At 41.3% G+C, this 17,500-nt stretch overlaps 1 protein-coding gene across 2 annotated transcripts in view; it reads right to left on the reverse strand.

Annotated features, from left to right (window-relative positions):
- plcb1l (phospholipase C beta 1-like) overlaps positions 1-17,500 on the reverse strand; it is a 157,009-nt gene that overhangs the window by 314 nt on the left and 139,195 nt on the right. For both annotated transcript variants that reach the window (XM_084090219.1, XM_084090220.1), the window contains one exon: positions 1-872. This exon is cut by the window's left edge. In XM_084090219.1, coding sequence (XP_083946345.1) covers positions 681-872 — 192 coding nt within the window. In that variant the 3' untranslated portion in view covers positions 1-680. The remainder of the gene's footprint in view (positions 873-17,500) is intronic.

Below are 17,500 nucleotides of genomic sequence, written 5' to 3' on the forward strand. Positions count from 1 at the left end.
TCAAGGACAGTGTCTGTTACTTTACAGTTCTTCTTTATTTGAAACTACTTTGGTCCAAACTGTTTTTTCTTCTGACAGAAGGGTCATAAACCGTTTCTCATGGTCAAATATTCCTCTATGTGGCACATAAGAATCTCCATATTAAACAGTAGATGATGGCGCTCGCAGCGCCTGGATCACGGGTTCGAATCCCAGGGAACTAACAGAATATGTAGCTTGAACGCAGTGAAAGTCGCTTTGGATAAAAGTGTCTGCCAAATGCATAAATGTTGTAAATGAATGTTTTCCCTTCACATCACATTTTTGTACATGCAAATGAATCACTTGTTTTAATGTCCATGTGTCGTTATATATATATATAAAAGAAACAAATTCATGTAAAGTCTAAACAGTGGCAGCCATGTCTGGATGTGACCTAAGTAGTGCACTTAAGTAGTCTAACATTTCATAGTAAATAACTGCTCAAACATCAGCAAGACACTCAGCAGTAAGACTCGTCTAAACATACACGCATATTTAAATCCACATAAGCAGCAAGTTCTTGTAAAAACTAAGTTTTAAAAGTAAGAAAAAAGAAACATTATTTTTTTTGTGTTGTTCAAGTAAGTCATCCAGTCGTCACTCTAAAGGTGCACATTAAACCAGGGAAACTCAACGGCGTATGAAGAACAAGCTCAAGCTCAGAGTGTCGTGTCGAACCCTTTCTCGGAAGATCCCGACTCCGACCAGAGCGTTTCCGTGGAAACGGGAAGACCGCCTCTGCTGTTCCTCGACTGGGCTTTACAGGCAGCAGAATCCTGAACGAACTCCTGGATTTCCACCGGGAGCCTCCGGAACTTGTCCTGATATTCCTGATCCAGCTCGATCTGAAGCTGCAAAACACAGAACCACGTGAGGAAACCCTGAGCAGAAGAAGCTTCTAGATCAGACCCTCTCAACCGTGCTGGACTCGCTTTACTGCAGCGTTTTCCACTCTTTTATCTTTTAGATGATGGTTTTTGAGGATCACAACCCGTCTGATATCTCTGACCTCAACAACCACATGGGAAGCGTTTCTTCTGGTCAGAACAGTAGCATGTCTTACAGCCGCTAAACCACATGTTTGGGTCGCGATCCACCAGTTGAGAACCTCTGATCTAGAACATTATCACATTATCAGCGCTGTAACATGAATAAACACATGGATGCTTGGCGGCAGGAGCCTGAGGTTAAAGGTTCAACATTAGAGACGATCTCAGAAGATCCACAAGCTTTATTAAGTTAGACAGCAACATGACTTCATCTCAGTGGATTCTCCTGTTTTTCTCCAGGCACAGACTCCCCTAGTGATTAAAGATGTCAGAATTGTATTCATTCTGACCCAATAATTGCTTTACTGCTTGTTTGACTGATTAACTACCCCGCTCGATCTCCAGGGAACGGTGTAATTAAAGAAAGCACCAAAGATGAATGGTGTCAAACACTATGATTGTGAAACACTGGAGCTTGTGTGTGATCTGAGAGTCTCTGGCGCTGGTTTCCCTCAGTTCAGGTCTAGTACTCTCTAGGGCTGCCCTCGACTAAAGATTTTTCTAGTCAACTAGTAGTCGTTCATTTAAGCAATTAGTCGACTAATCACGCGTTTATATTAATAATCCATAAATCATAATAATGTGCCTTTAATTGCCTATATAAAACACAGCGCAATCAGCGCACACATGGACAGCGCACCGGCAAATATAATGATAATGATAACATGAAAAAAACATTTGAATAATTTATTGGTAATGTTTTCTGTGTTTTCGTCTGCAGATATTAAGACGACGATGCCCACTCGTCCTCTCCGCACTGTCCGCAGTGGTGGACGCGCTTATGTGCTCATTTCAAATGGATTACATAATCTGAGAATAATTATTTTCCATTGGAATCTGTTCATTCAAATGTAGACATTTCATATATATTTCTGATGTCTGTGAGTTTCAGTTCATTTATGTGATGCGCTCAAGTTCCAGACCGAATCGACAGAAAGCACCATTATTTTATAAAAGCACAACGTTTTGTTGTTATTGTTTTGTTGTTAGTTTACAGAAATAAAAGTAGACCCTTTACAGTTTGCATTACTCTTATCTGTATGACCAAAAATGATTAAGTATTTTAAGTTAAATGCAGTGATGTGTGTGTCATGCAGTAAACACACTCTCCACACAAACACTTGGATATGCGCCTAATAATAGTGCACATTTGTCTAGGTTAGCATTTGAGAGTGGACTTGTAAAGTTGCTGCTACTTACATGTTTCAAGTTATATTAGCCATATTTGATGGTGATAAATGATCGATAGGAGAATGTTTGGATTTCCAGCCTTTGTGATTTCGCCAATTCCTGTAGAGGTTGTTTTTTTTGCGACTAACCGACTAATAAAATCTTAGTCTTCTAGTCGACTAACGGTTAGTGGACTGTTAGGGGGCAGCCCTAGTACTGTCATGCACTGGTTTGAGGAGGTTTAGACAAGCAGGTACAAGAGAAGCCTGTATGTAACACTGTTTAGCAAAATCGAAAACTAAAGCAAACCTCAGCCAAGTATATTTACACAACCCAGTTCCTCAAACCGGTTGAGCGGCGTCATCCCAAAGGTCTCCTTCTAGAAATCATATTTCCAGCATCTGAGTTCAACATGACAGGGCCAGATGGATCCGCACAAAGCTGACCCACTTATAGAGGACATCTGCTGTCCCCCTGCTGGCCGAGACACAGGCCCGGATTAAACCGCATCTCAGATCCGCTGGCACACGCAGAGACGCCCGAGTGTGTGTGTGACGCCCGAGTGTGTGTGTGACGCTAATCTGCGACTCCTGTCGACCTTTCCCACCTCACGTCTTTATCACCCGCGGCCGGTGCGGAGACAGAGGCCGAGAGACACACTCTGCCAGTTCAAAGCTAGACTAAAAACACATCTCTTTGACCTAGCATACACATAACACATTATAGACTTCTATAATTCAAGATTAGGTCAGCCGGAACCGGGAACACTTCCCATAAATCCTGATGTACTCGTTACATCATAAGAAGAATAGCGTCGTCGCTAATGTCAGTCTTTCTGTTTATCCCGAGGTTATCCTGCGCACATATATATTCAAACGTGCATACCTATAAACACATAATCAGATCAGATCAGATTCAACTTTATTGTCATTGCACAAGTACAACCTGTACAACAAAATGCAGTTTTACATCTAACCAGTCAATCAATCATTAAAGTGCTTTTTTTATAGCAATGCTTAAAAAAAAATACAGAAAAATACAGAATGCAGTATGATTATTAAAAATGCATTTTGCAAATATGATGTATAGAGTTCTGTAAAAATTCAGAAGGTCCATAGACCATATAAGTAGAGATTTCATATAGTGCATAGTTGAGATGTATTGGTAAAGTGCATAGTGATCAGAGGTAGTCAGACAGTCTATAATCCGAGTGCAAGGAAATAAATAAAGGAGAGAAATGGCGGAGCAGCGCAGGGACAGGGGCTAGTGTTGGGGCTTGATGTTGAGCAGCGTTAGGGTGTTGGGAGAAAAGCTGTTTCTGAGCCTGCTGGTGCGACTTCTAAGGCTCCTGTAACGTCTCCCAGACGGGAGGATGGAGAACAGTCCTAGACTGGGGTGTGTGTGGTCCTTGATGATATTGTGAGCACGTCGCAAACACCGTGAGTGATGTAGATCAGTAATGGCTGGGAGTGATGTGCCAATGATTTTTTGTGCAGTTTTCACCACTCGCTGTAGTGCTTTCCTGTCAGCCATTGTGCTGTTCCCATACCACACCGGGATGCAGTTAGTGAGAATGCTCTCAACTGTGCAGCGATAGAAGTTACGGAGTATCTGAGGGGACAGTTCAGCTTTTTTCAGTTTCCTGAGGAAGAAGAGGCGTTGTTGAGCTTTCTTGATCATAATAGAGGTATTGAGTGACCAGGAGAGGTCTTGTGAAATGTGGACACCCAGGAGCTTGAAGCTAGTGACCCGCTCTACTTCAGCCCCATTGATGTAAATGGGTGTGTGGGTGCCTGCCTTTGCTTTCCGGAAATCAACAATGAGCTCTTTGGTTTTGGAGGTGTTGAGCGCAAGGTTATCATTTGCACACCATGCAGCCAGACGCTGCACTTCCTCCCTGTAGGCTGATTCATCATTGTCCCTGCTCAAGCCTATCAATAATATGCATGTGCACGCCGTCACTGTTTTCACAGATTCACATTTTTTAAGTTTACACAAAGATTACACAAAAAAAATTCTAACTGTTTCAGAGTTTACGCTCTCAAGCTCTCAAGTTTCCTGTGAGAGCGGTGTGTGTTAGCGGCCCCTGAGTTAATAACTAATGATCTTTACAACGGAAGTGAATCAATCAAAACTAACTTTATCTGGACAATAACTTTATTCTAGAGCTGCTGTAAAGCCTAAACAATCTCTGTTACTGTAATCTCCTGTTATCACTGTAAAGCTGCTGTGAAACATCTCTATTGTTAAAGCGCTGTATAAATGAAGATGACTTGACTTGACTTTTGTACGGTGGCCGAGAGAGCTCAACGCGCTGCAACTGAAGAAAACACATGCAAATAGAAAAAACACCCGCAAATTAAGAAAACATCTTCATCAGTTTCACAACACACGTGTGCTCCAAATACTCACAACACAACCAAATACAGAAACGCGCTGCAAAAGTTCACAACACAAATACAGAAACGCGCTGCAAATAGGACAGAACACAACGGAAATGTTTCCGGGGAACCCAATAAGTGACGGACGGACGGCTGGGACCGGCTGGGACGTGCTTATTGCTCGTGAGCTTTACCTATGCCCTACTCTCTTAAAAGGGCAGACGGCAGAGCCCTTGAATTGGGCACTTTGGAGGGAGCGGGGCACTTGTGTGCCATGTTGATGAAGGGAGCAACCAGAGAATGTCTAAGCAACGAAAGACGACGTAATTTCCTCATTATTTTCACCTGGGATGTTCCCATGACAACGCAGCGCGTGTCCATCAGCTGAACAGCTGTTCTTACCAGAAATATAGTATTATTGCTGTTAACATAACTGTTGCAAATAAATATACATTTTATACAACAAAGTTTTTAAAATATGCGTAATATCTGTGTGTGAGTGTCTCAACTTTAAAACTTGCCGTCTCATATTTGGACCCTAGCTGCATTCTAACATTTCTTATGAAACTTATTTTAACATAACATGACAAAATGTGTACAGTGTAACTGATGTATAGATTAATGTCTTTCCCTCATGTTCTTTTTCTCTATATTTATTTATTTATTTTAGTCTTCAGCTCATTGTTCTTTTTAGTATTCTTAGGACATTGAACATATTGTAAATACATTTTGTATATTGTATACAAAGTTGTATGTCATAAACGTGTCATCTCTGTATGTTTTGCAAAAAAATAAAATAATAATAAAAGTAGACAGCTGTAAGCACCATAGATATCATATATAAACGCTAGATGTCTTATGGCGCAGTCACTTCCGGCATCACCGTTCGGCCATCTTACCACAGTGAAGCTGTGCATTAGGTGAGTGATCAGCATGCACACAAATCCTCTTATCTCGCTGAAATCTTGACGGATTTACAAACGGTTTGGTTTCTTACAAACGTTATTAACGTGGCTATAATTCCGAATGCTTGAACATGTATGTTATAATTATTCATATGTAAGCAGTGTATGTATGTAGTGTCATAACTACATCTCTGACGTTTATAACAAACCAAACCGTTTGAAAATCGGTAGAAAATTGAGCAAGTTATGGTTATTTAAAAGTATATGCACCACTAAACGAGTGAGCGAGTCCACTGTGGCAAGATGGCCGCCACGTGCGGACGTCGACCTCCATTGGCCAGCAGCGCGCATGAGACATCTAGCCTTTATATATGATATCTATGGTAAGCACATCCTAGCCGGGTCCGTCACTTATTGGGTTCCCCGGAAACATTTCCGTTGTGTTCTGTTCTATTTGCAGCGCGTTTCTGTATTTGTGTTGTGAACTTTTGCAGCGCGTTTCTGTATTTGGTTGTGTTGTGAGTATTTGGAGCACACATGTGTTGTGAAACTGATGAAGATGTTTTCTTAATTTGCAGGTGTTTTTCTATTTGCATGTGTTTTCTTCAGTTGCAGCGCGTTGAGCTCTCTCGGCCACCGTACTTTTGGGGTTCGAGTGAACGGAATCTTTCTGTTCTGTCTTAACCTAATCAAGCATACAAGTAAGTTCGAGTCCAAAAATACCAAGCCGTTCTCACAGACTCTACGGCACAAACAGCGAGAAATAACTCTGGATCTGTTTCCTTGTGAGCCATTCGATTCGCTCGAGTCATTTCAGCGCTTTCCTGTCTGAAACTATACAGCAGAAGCGTGGTGATATACAGTACACTGACAGATCCATTCCCACTAGCCATCAGTGGAGCTGGACTGGGGATTCACACACCCACTTTAAGCCAGTCCAAATCCGATTATTTGTGTATCCGATTGGAATTTGGTCTAAAATGATTGATGTCCACTAGGGGTGTAACGGTACGCAAAAATCACGGTTCGGTACGTACCTCGGTTTTAAAGTCACGGTTTCGGTTTATTTTCGGTACAGTAAGGGAAATAAATGCAAACATTAAACTGCAGGTTGTTTATTACTACACACTTTTTTTTAACAATTTGTTTACACTTTTTTAAACACTTTTTAATAAAATATAATAAAATATATATAAAATAAAAAAAAAGAATAAGAAATAAAATACTGCTGCAAAGTTCTCCACTAAATAAAATACTCAGTCTCAAACCAATATCACATAATAAATTTAATGAAAAAATTTAAATAAATAACTATGATTACAGTGCAGCATTACCAATCCCAGCTTGTAGGCCTGCTCATATTTAAAAATTAAGGCTGGGAATCGATTAAAAAAAATAAACGAATTAATTGCACAATTTGCTGTAATTAATTGCAATTCCTCCAAGCTTGTTATCATCAATAATTCAACTTAGAATCACCTAATTAAATGAAACACCGGGAAAAAAAGGAACAGAAAATAGCCCTATATTAAAATAATATTAAACATACATATATTAATGTATTATTATTTTTCAATAATCAATCAACATAATCAATTTAAGATTTTTTTTCTTTTCTTTTACTAATTATCAAAATAAAATATAGTCCTACAAAGCTATTATTACCAGAGCATGTGATCAGAGCAGGTCATTTTACCATTGTTGCCAGCATATACCAGCTCAGCAAACAGAAGTCTACTACTGAGAAATTTCACCTTATTTGAGCGGACTTTGCTTTTCCAGTGCGTGATCGGTACATGATTGGAGTGTTTGGGCCGTTAACGACAGAGCAGAACGCGCAGCGCAAACACGGAGTCGAACATTGAACATTGAGCAGAGAGCGCAGCGCGCCGACACACACACACACACACGGAACGGAGAGTGCGGCGGCGCACACGGAGTAGGCATGTGCCGGTATCAAATTTCCATGCTGCGATTAATTGATTGAGCTTTTATCACGGTATACGGTATTATCACGATATTTTAATTGCTATAATTATTAAAGGTTAAAAATTAACAAATTAAATTAAATACAATTTGGTTTTCATTATAATAAATTATGACACAAGTAAAAATATAATACAAATGTAATATAGTGCACATATTTAGCAAAATACTCCTCTAGCTATTTTTTCTAGTCAACTAATGTGTTTGGTCATTAAATTGGCTTTCCTGAGGTAAATGTAACGTTCTGTGACATAATTGTTCACCTGCAGTTTTATTGACCTCTTTCCGTGGTTGAAAAACACTGATTGATCGATATTATGTATGAGGCATAAATACCTTTCGGTAAGTTGTACTGTATCTTTAAATAAAAAGTAACAGAGGATCGGTTTACTTGAACTGAGGCGCTACAGCGATCTGTCACATTTACAAACGCCAAAACGGTATTTATTGTCTGAATTTCGTAATAAAATGGACAGAACATGAGAGCTGAGATTTTTTTTCATATCAAAAGTAACCTGCTCTGTCTAGTCTGTCGGTGTCAGTGTCCTCTTTGCTCCGTGATTTTTCTCTGCATGAGAAAATGGATGTGTGGCGCGAGAGCATGTGAAAAGTGTTGATTGCGTGAGTCTCACGCTGAATGCGTAGAGTTGACAGCCCTGCTTTTAGAAGGGGGATAAATCGTCAGCAGCGTTCCTCCTTCCGCCATGCTTCTTCTCCATGTGAGGATTATTTACATTAACTAGAGTGCGCACTGGGCCGCATGCACACAGTGCTTTGTGTGGGGATTGTTTACATCAGAGTGCGCATGTGTTATACGCGCAGCATATACGCAGTGTTTGTTTAAGCGGTTGATGGAAAATAAGCTAATGCGCGTTCTATAAATATAAATTCTGATCTATTATTTTTCACGGTATTTTGAAGTGCCCGCGATAACAATATCGTGCATATTCATTACCGCGATTTATCGCATTACCGAATACCGGCACATGTCTAACACGGAGCGGAAAAGCTTTTTTTCGCCCTGCAGTCGATTTCATTGGTTTAGGTTACAGTGACGACGGGTAAAACCAGAGAATGTAAAACTTTAGAATCAGCTGCAGGGCGGGATTTGCGCTGAACGCGGAGACTTCCGCCACTTAATATGTTCGTGTGGAAACACGAAAATGTACCTATGTTCCGCACACAAAATATTGCATTCGGTCATTCGGTACACACGTGCACCGAACCGAAAGCCCTGTACCGAAACGGTCCGGTACGAATACACGTACCGTTACACCCCTAATGTCCACGCAACTGTGTATCGCAACTGTTCAGATCCGATGTGTGTGTATGCTCTTTCGTTTTCTGGAATATCTGCATTGGTTTCTATGGCAGTGACGTTGCGTTGGTAGGAAAACGCCAAAAACAGCAACAACCGGAACAACCGCAACATGGAGGGGTTTGCAATTCAGATGTTGTCAAATTTTACACCATGTAAATGTGTATCCGTGTGCTGGATTATGAGTCTTCTGAGGCAGCGTCTCCACCGGTTTATAAATATGTCTCTGTTATATTGTCATTTTCTGCTTGTCCGGCACTTTGGAAAAACACAGCATTGTTTCGGCAACGACTTTCAGCATTTTTCCTATAACAACGTCTAACGTTTACATTTTACGTGGCGTGAGAAAGTCACAACGCGAAATCCGATCAGAGCGGTCAGACTGAAACGGATTTCCAGAAATGCAATTTAAATAGGATTTCAAAACCACATATGAATGTAGCTTGAAACGGATTTGTAAAAATTGCATTTCATGTGATTGTTTGCTGTTCACATTAGCTAATTCTGTTTGGATTCCAATTGGATTTGCACAAAAATCGGATTTGGACTGACAGTCTGAACGTAGCCTAAGAGTCGCAGTCAAGAAGGAAGAAAGATTCGGGCTACTTTCAAGTCAAGTCACATTTATTTATATAGAGCTTTTTACAATACAGTGTTTCAAAGCAGCTTTACAGAGATAACAGGAAAATAATGCAACCAAGTTTGTTTCCAGAAGAAAATAGCGTCACAGTCCATCTTAAGTAAGTTCAGTGATGGTTCATTTGTGTTGTAGAAAAGTTATTAATTTACTTAATTTATTTGTATAGCGGCTCTGGAGAAAACCGTGATGTCATCGTCCAGCTCAGTTCAGTTCTCATATAATGGTGTCAGTGCAGGAGATCAATAATATTGTTGAATATTAAATGTTAAATTTAATGTCCCCAACTAAGCAAGACAAATGCCAATGGCAACAAAGGCGAAAAAGACGACAGTGATCTGAGAAACTCCTCAAACTCCAGCGGTTCGCCCCCGTTTCACCTAAAGAGGCCTGGAGATGAAAGCACGGCCCATTCTAGTTCTGTTCCCTCCCGACTCAGTTAAATATGTCTTTCCTCAAAAGACTCGTCATCTGTCAACAATCCACACACACCCTCACGTCCAATCCACACACACTCTCTTAAAGCGCTGAGGGAGGAGAATGACCTTCATCCACATCTGTCCTAATTCTGCTCCGCCATCGAGGGATCGAGCTTATGAAATCTAGATGAAATGTTCCCGTTTCGCACTCGTCATGTAACCGTGTGTGTGTGTGTGTGTGTTCACGAATGGTTTAAACTCTAAAGTGACACTGCCCAGCAAGCAATTTTGCGTTTAAAAGACGTCTAATAGCCGTCCAAACACAGCCCAGATGTCTAGGCTAAAACAAGGCAAAACTTGGGCTGTCAGTGAAAATTTAATAGACGTCTAAACCAGAGCCCAAGATTAGACTAGTCATCAATTAGATAAAGAAATGAATTGAGTGAAGAAATGAAACCAAACACCTTATAATCACTGTTTACTTTGCTTACATGATGAAATATCATTCATCTCGCAAGTTATTCTGGCAAAAACGACATGTAACCAAATTCAAGTTTTTTTTGACTAGAAGTGTGTTACTCATAGCCGGACTATATCGGGTCTATAGTTAACCTACTCATAGCCGGACTATATCGGGTCTATAGTTAACCTACTCATAGCCGGACTATATCGGGTCTATAGTTAACCTACTCATAGACGGACTATATCGGGTCTATAGTTAACCTACTCATAGCCGGACTATATCGGGTCTATAGTTAACCTACTCATAGACGGACTATATCGGGTCTATAGTTAACCTACTCATAGCCGGACTATATCGGGTCTATAGTTAACCTACTCATAGCTGGACTATATCAAGTCTATAGTTAACCTATTCATAGCCGGACTATATCGGGTCTATAGTTAACCTACTCATAGCTGGACTATATCGTGTCTATAGTTAACCTACTCATAGACGGACTATATCGGGTCTATAGTTAACCTACTCATAGCCGGACTATATCGGGTCTATAGTTAACCTACTCATAGACGGACTATATCGGGTCTATAGTTAACCTACTCATAGACGGACTATATCGGGTCTATAGTTAACCTACTCATAGACGGACTATATCGGGTCTATAGTTAACCTACTCATAGACGGACTATATCGGGTCTATAGTTAACCTACTCATAGCTGGACTATATCAAGTCTATAGTTAACCTACTCATAGCCGGACTATATCGGGTCTATAGTTAACCTACTCATAGCTGGACTATATCGTGTCTATAGTTAACCTACTCATAGACGGACTATATCGGGTCTATAGTTAACCTACTCATAGACGGACTATATCGGGTCTATAGTTAACCTACTCATAGCCGGACTATATCGGGTCTATAGTTAACCTACTCATAGCCGGACTATATCGGGTCTATAGTTAACCTACTCACAGCTGGACTATATCAAGTCTATAGTTAACCTACTCATAGACGGACTATATCGGGTCTATAGTTAACCTACTCATAGACGGACTATATCGGGACTGTAGTTAACCTACTCATAGCCGGACTATATCGGGTCTATAGTTAACCTACTCATAGCTGGACTATATCAAGTCTATAGTTAACCTACTCATAGCCGGACTATATCGGGTCTATAGTTAACCTACTCATAGCCGGACTATATCAAGTCTATAGTTAACCTACTCATAGCCGGACTATATCAAGTCTATAGTTAACCTACTCATAGCCGGACTATATCGGGTCTATAGTTAACCTACTCATAGACGGACTATATCGGGTCTATAGTTAACCTACTCATAGACGGACTATATCGGGTCTATAGTTAACCTACTCATAGCTGGACTATATCAAGTCTATAGTTAACCTACTCATAGCTGGACTATATCAAGTCTATAGTTAACCTACTCATAGACGGACTATATCGGGTCTATAGTTAACCTACTCATAGCCGGACTATATCAGGTCTTTTGCTGGGTGGAGACCTCAGCATCTGATGCATGGAATCAAAGCATTGAGAGTGTATTCTGGTGTAAAGAGCTCTGTTTGTGCTCCTCGGGTTTCTATCGAGTGACAGAAGTTCCCCTGGCGAGAATCAGGAGGACCGTGTGAATTATTAATGAAGAGCCGCTCATCAAACACACGCGTGTGCCAGAGAGAGTTAGCGGGAGACTCAATCTGCTCCATCTGTCTCTCGCTCTACACACACAAACATTACAGGATCTTTGACACTAGCATGACTGAAATACCACAGCGTGTTTTTAACATTACGCTGCTATTAATAGTTAATTTAGAAATGAAAATACTCTGTCTTCTCAGATCACGTGCTGTTGTCCAGTGTAAGTAAGGAATGATGTATATCCATCTGGGTGTTATTGCAAAGTAAAGTCTTGATCAGCCTTAAAGGGGTGCGTTTTGCGTTTACAAACTGGGACATGAAATACTGATATGAGAAGAAACCCTGTAACACTTTACAATAAGGTTCATTAGTTAACATTAGTTAATGTATTTACTAACATGAACTAACAATGAGCAATACATTTGTAACTGTATTAGTTAATATTTGTTAATGTTAGTGAATAAAAAATCAGAATAAATCAGCTGTTTGTTCATGTTAGTTCCCAGTGCATTAACTAATGTTAACAAATACAACCTTTGATTTTAATAATGTACTAGTAAATGTTGAAATTAACATTAACTCAGATTAATAAATGCTGAAGAAGTATTGCTCATTATTAGTTCATGTTAACTAAGGTAGTTATTTGTTGTTAACTAACGAATCTTATTGTAAAGTGTTACCAGAAACCGTTTTAAAATTATTGTGCAAAACAATCATTCTTGAACAATATTACCATAGGCCTGTTAAAACTGAAGTCCTCTGGGTTTATTTTACAGTAAATACAGTTGATAACTGAGGCTGCGTTTGAATAAAACAAGAGAGACATGAAAGAAGCGTCTCAGATACCTGGAGCAGAGTGTTGCTATTGACGACGGTCATTATTGACGAATAATTGACCTCGGAATGTCACAACTGACTAATCAGAATCAAGCATTTCAGAGAGTCATGTAATAAGACTTTTTTTCCATATAATACATAAAACACAATAAAACTATCATCATTTACTTAATAGAGAACAAGATTTGTGAGATGGTTGAAATATTCCTGTCAGTATCACAACAGGAAAATAAAGAGAATCCTGCTATAAACGAATAAAGCACTGAGAAACCATCATTATTCCAGGAGTTTCCCTGTTCTCCGCGCATCCTGAGGCTATTACAGGGTTAATAGTGGGATGAGTGTTGCCATGGCGACGGCACAGATCTGTGTTTGTGAAGTCACAGGACTGTTCAGTGTGTGTGGCCGATAGCTTCATTCAACATCAGCGTCTGCCACTGTCACACGACAACAAGTGTACAAACACCTCAGAAACAGCACAAAATCAGTGTCCCAAAATACACACTGTACATTATTCCAGAGCTTTCATCTCTGGCCCTCAAGTTCAGCTCAAACCCTCTGCCTGTGACTCTTTATTAACTCGTTCAGGTGTGTTTAATCAGGACTGAAGCTGAACACCTGCAGTGTGTACTTACACACTTATTCTGTGAACTATACCCTTATTGCGTGCACTATACTCTTATTCTGTGCACTATACTCTTATTCTGTGCACTATACCCTTATTACGTGAACTATACCCTTATTGCGTGCACTATACCCTTATTGCGTGCACTATACCCTTATTACGTGCACTATACCCTTATTGCGTGCACTATACCCTTATTACGTGAACTATACCCTTATTGCGTGCACTATACCCTTATTGCGTGCACTATACCCTTATTACGTGCACTATACCCTTATTACGTGCACTATACCCTTATTCTGTGCACTATACACTTATTCTGTGCACTATACCCTTATTCTGTGCACTATACTTTATTCTGTGCACTATACCCTTATTACGTGCACTATACCCTTATTCTGTGCACTATACACTTATTCTGTGCACTATACCCTTATTCTGTGCACTATACTTTATTCTGTGCACTATACCGTTATTACGTGCACTATACCCTTATTCTGTGCACTATACCCTTATTCTGTGCACTATACTTTATTCTGTGCACTATACCCTTATTACGTGCACTATACCCTTATTCTGTGCACTATACCCTTATTTTGTGCACTATACCCTTATTGCGTGCACTATACCCTTATTCTGTGCACTAACTCTTATTCTGTGCACTATACTTTATTCTGTGCACTATACACTTATTCTGTGCACTATACCCTTATTCTGTGCACTATACTTTATTCTGTGCACTATACCCTTATTGCGTGCACTATACCCTTATTCTGTGCACTATACACTTATTCTGTGCACTATACCCTTATTGCGTGCACTATACCCTTATTACGTGCACTATACCCTTATTCTGTGCACTATACCCTTATTTTGTGCACTATACCCTTATTACGTGCACTATACACTTATTGCGTGCACTATACCCTTATTACGTGCACTATACCCTTATTGCGTGCACTATACCCTTATTGCGTGCACTATACCCTTATTGCGTGCACTATACCCTTATTCTGTGCACTATACCCTTATTTTGTGCACTATACCCTTATTGCGTGCACTATACCCTTATTACGTGCACTATACCCTTATTCTGTGCACTATACCCTTATTTTGTGCACTATACCCTTATTCTGCGCACTATACACTTATTCTGTGCACTATACCCTTATTACGTGCACTATACCCTTATTGCGTGCACTATACCCTTATTGCGTGCACTATACCCTTATTACGTGCACTATACCCTTATTTTGTGCACTATACCCTTATTCTGCGCACTATACACTTATTCTGTGCACTATACCCTTATTACGTGCACTATACCCTTATTGCGTGCACTATACCCTTATTGCGTGCACTATACCCTTATTCTGTGCACTATACCCTTATTTTGTGCACTATACCCTTATTCTGCGCACTATACACTTATTCTGTGCACTATACCCTTATTACGTGCACTATACCCTTATTGCGTGCACTATACCCTTATTGCGTGCACTATACCCTTATTACGTGCACTATACCCTTATTACGTGCACTATACCCTTATTGCGTGCACTATACCCTTATTGCGTGCACTATACCCTTATTCTGTGCACTATACCCTTATTTTGTGCACTATACCCTTATTGCGTGCACTATACCCTTATTACGTGCACTATACCCTTATTCTGTGCACTATACCCTTATTTTGTGCACTATACCCTTATTCTGCGCACTATACACTTATTCTGTGCACTATACCCTTATTACGTGCACTATACCCTTATTGCGTGCACTATACCCTTATTGCGTGCACTATACCCTTATTACGTGCACTATACCCTTATTGCGTGCACTATACCCTTATTACGTGCACTATACCCTTATTTTGTGCACTATACCCTTATTGCGTGCACTATACTTTATTCTGTGCACTATACCCTTATTACGTGCACTATACCCTTATTCTGTGCACTGTACCCTTATTTTGTGCACTATACCCTTATTGCGTGCACTATACTTTATTCTGTGCACTATACCCTTATTGCGTGCACGTCGTCATTGGACGCCATCCCAGATCTACCAGTCATGGAAGCACTGGACACCCCACCTACCCTGGAAGAGCTCAGTAAAGCCATTGACTGCCTCGCTTGTGGGAAGGCCCCCGGGAGTGACGGCATCCCGCCAGAAATTACAAACCGGTGCTACTTCAGCCCCTACACGAACTGCTCTGCCTATGCTAGGATCAGGGCCACATCCCTCAGGACATGCATGATGCCAACATCGTCACGGTGTACAAGAACAAAGGAGACCGCAGTGATTGCAACAACTATTGGGGTATCTCCCTCCTCAACATCGCTGGCAAGGCCGGTGCGCCTACAAACCCTAGCCTCCCGCATCTACCCAGAGTCCCAGTGTTGCTTTAGAGCCGGCCGGTCAACTGTAGACATGATCTTTTCACTACGCCAGCTGCAGGAGAAGTGTCGAGAGCAGCAGATGCCTTCATTGACCTTACGAAGGTGTTCGACTTGGTTAGCAGAAGCGGACTATTCAGGCTTCTACAGAAGATCGGCTGCTCCCCACAACTGTTGGCTGTCGTCGCCTCGTTCCATGATTTGCTTTATTGGCCAACATCTGAGTCCTTCCCCATCAGCAGCGGAGTCAAACAAGGCTGTGTCCTCGCGCCAACGCTCTTCGGCATCTTCTTCTCCATGCTCCTCCAGTACGCCTTCAAGGACTGCAGTGAGGGAGTATACATCCACACCAGGGCTGACGGCAAGGTGTTCAACATCGCTCGTCTCTGCACCAAGACTAAAGTCACAAAGGTACTCATTCGTGAGATGCTCTTCGCGGCCGACGCAGCCTTGACGGCCCACACCGTAGATGGCCTGCAGCAGCTTGTCAGTCGTCTTTCCTACGCCTGTAAGGAGTTTGGACTGACCATCAGTCTGAAGGAAAACCAAAGTCATGGCCCAGGAAATAGACTCCCCTCCAACCATCGCCATTGATGGGTACAACCTGGAAGTTGTCATGAACTTCACTTACCTCGGCTCCACCATCTCCAGCTCTCTCTCCATCGACACAGAGATAAACTGCAGGACCGCCAAGGCAGCAGCGGCCATGGCCAGAATGAACCAGAGGATCAACGCTAACAACGCTAACCTCACAGAGAGGACCAAGCTGCGCGTCTATAAGCACACTCCTCTGTAGCAGTGAGGCGTGGACCACTCACGCGAGGCATGAGAAGAAACTCAACAGCTTTCACTTGAGGTGCCTGCGGCGTATTTTGCGCATCCAGTGGCAGGACAAAGTACCTAACACAGAGGTTCTGGAACGCACCGGCATTAGAAGCATGTCTGCCATACTTAGCGAGAAGCGCCTTCGTTGGTTCGGCCACGTCAGGAGAACGGGCAGTAGGTCCTCGCATTCCCGAGGACCTACTGTACGGAGAGCTGGCAGAGGGCTCCCGACTGACTGGACGTCCACGACTGCGCTACAAAGATATCTGCAAGAAAGACATGAAGCTGTCTGACATCAACGTTGGCACGTGGGAGAGCCGGGCAGAAGACCACTCCGCCTGGCAGCTTGTTGTCAGACATAATAGAAAACCTTGCCAGAAATAAAAACCTTGAAATAAAGTCAAGAGGAAGGAAAAGCAACTTCAGCCTCAGCACACATCGTCTTTCACCAGCAGAAAATGCAGCAGAGATTGCATTCAGAAGTCGGGCTCTATAGCCACTCGCGAAGGTACAGATAGAAAATCACAAAAGAATTACATAAGTTGGAAGCTACACCATCGTCTGCTGTAGACAGAAGGCTTATTTAGTGCACTATATACTTTTTATCTGTGCAATATACTCTTATTCTGTGCACTTTACACTAACACATAGAGCATGAAGTGTCCAACGTTCCACACTTTGTTCTTTTCGGTTTATTAAGTGCATCATCTGCGCATTTGAAGTGCACTTTTTCTCGTTGAAATTTTCAGAGTGAACATACTAATTGCACTTTTATATATTTATCCATTTATTTATCCCATAAAATG

The sequence above is a fragment of the Abramis brama genome (assembly GCF_963993115.1).
Source record: "Abramis brama genome assembly, chromosome: 18".
Classification (NCBI taxonomy): domain Eukaryota; kingdom Metazoa; phylum Chordata; class Actinopteri; order Cypriniformes; family Leuciscidae; genus Abramis; species Abramis brama.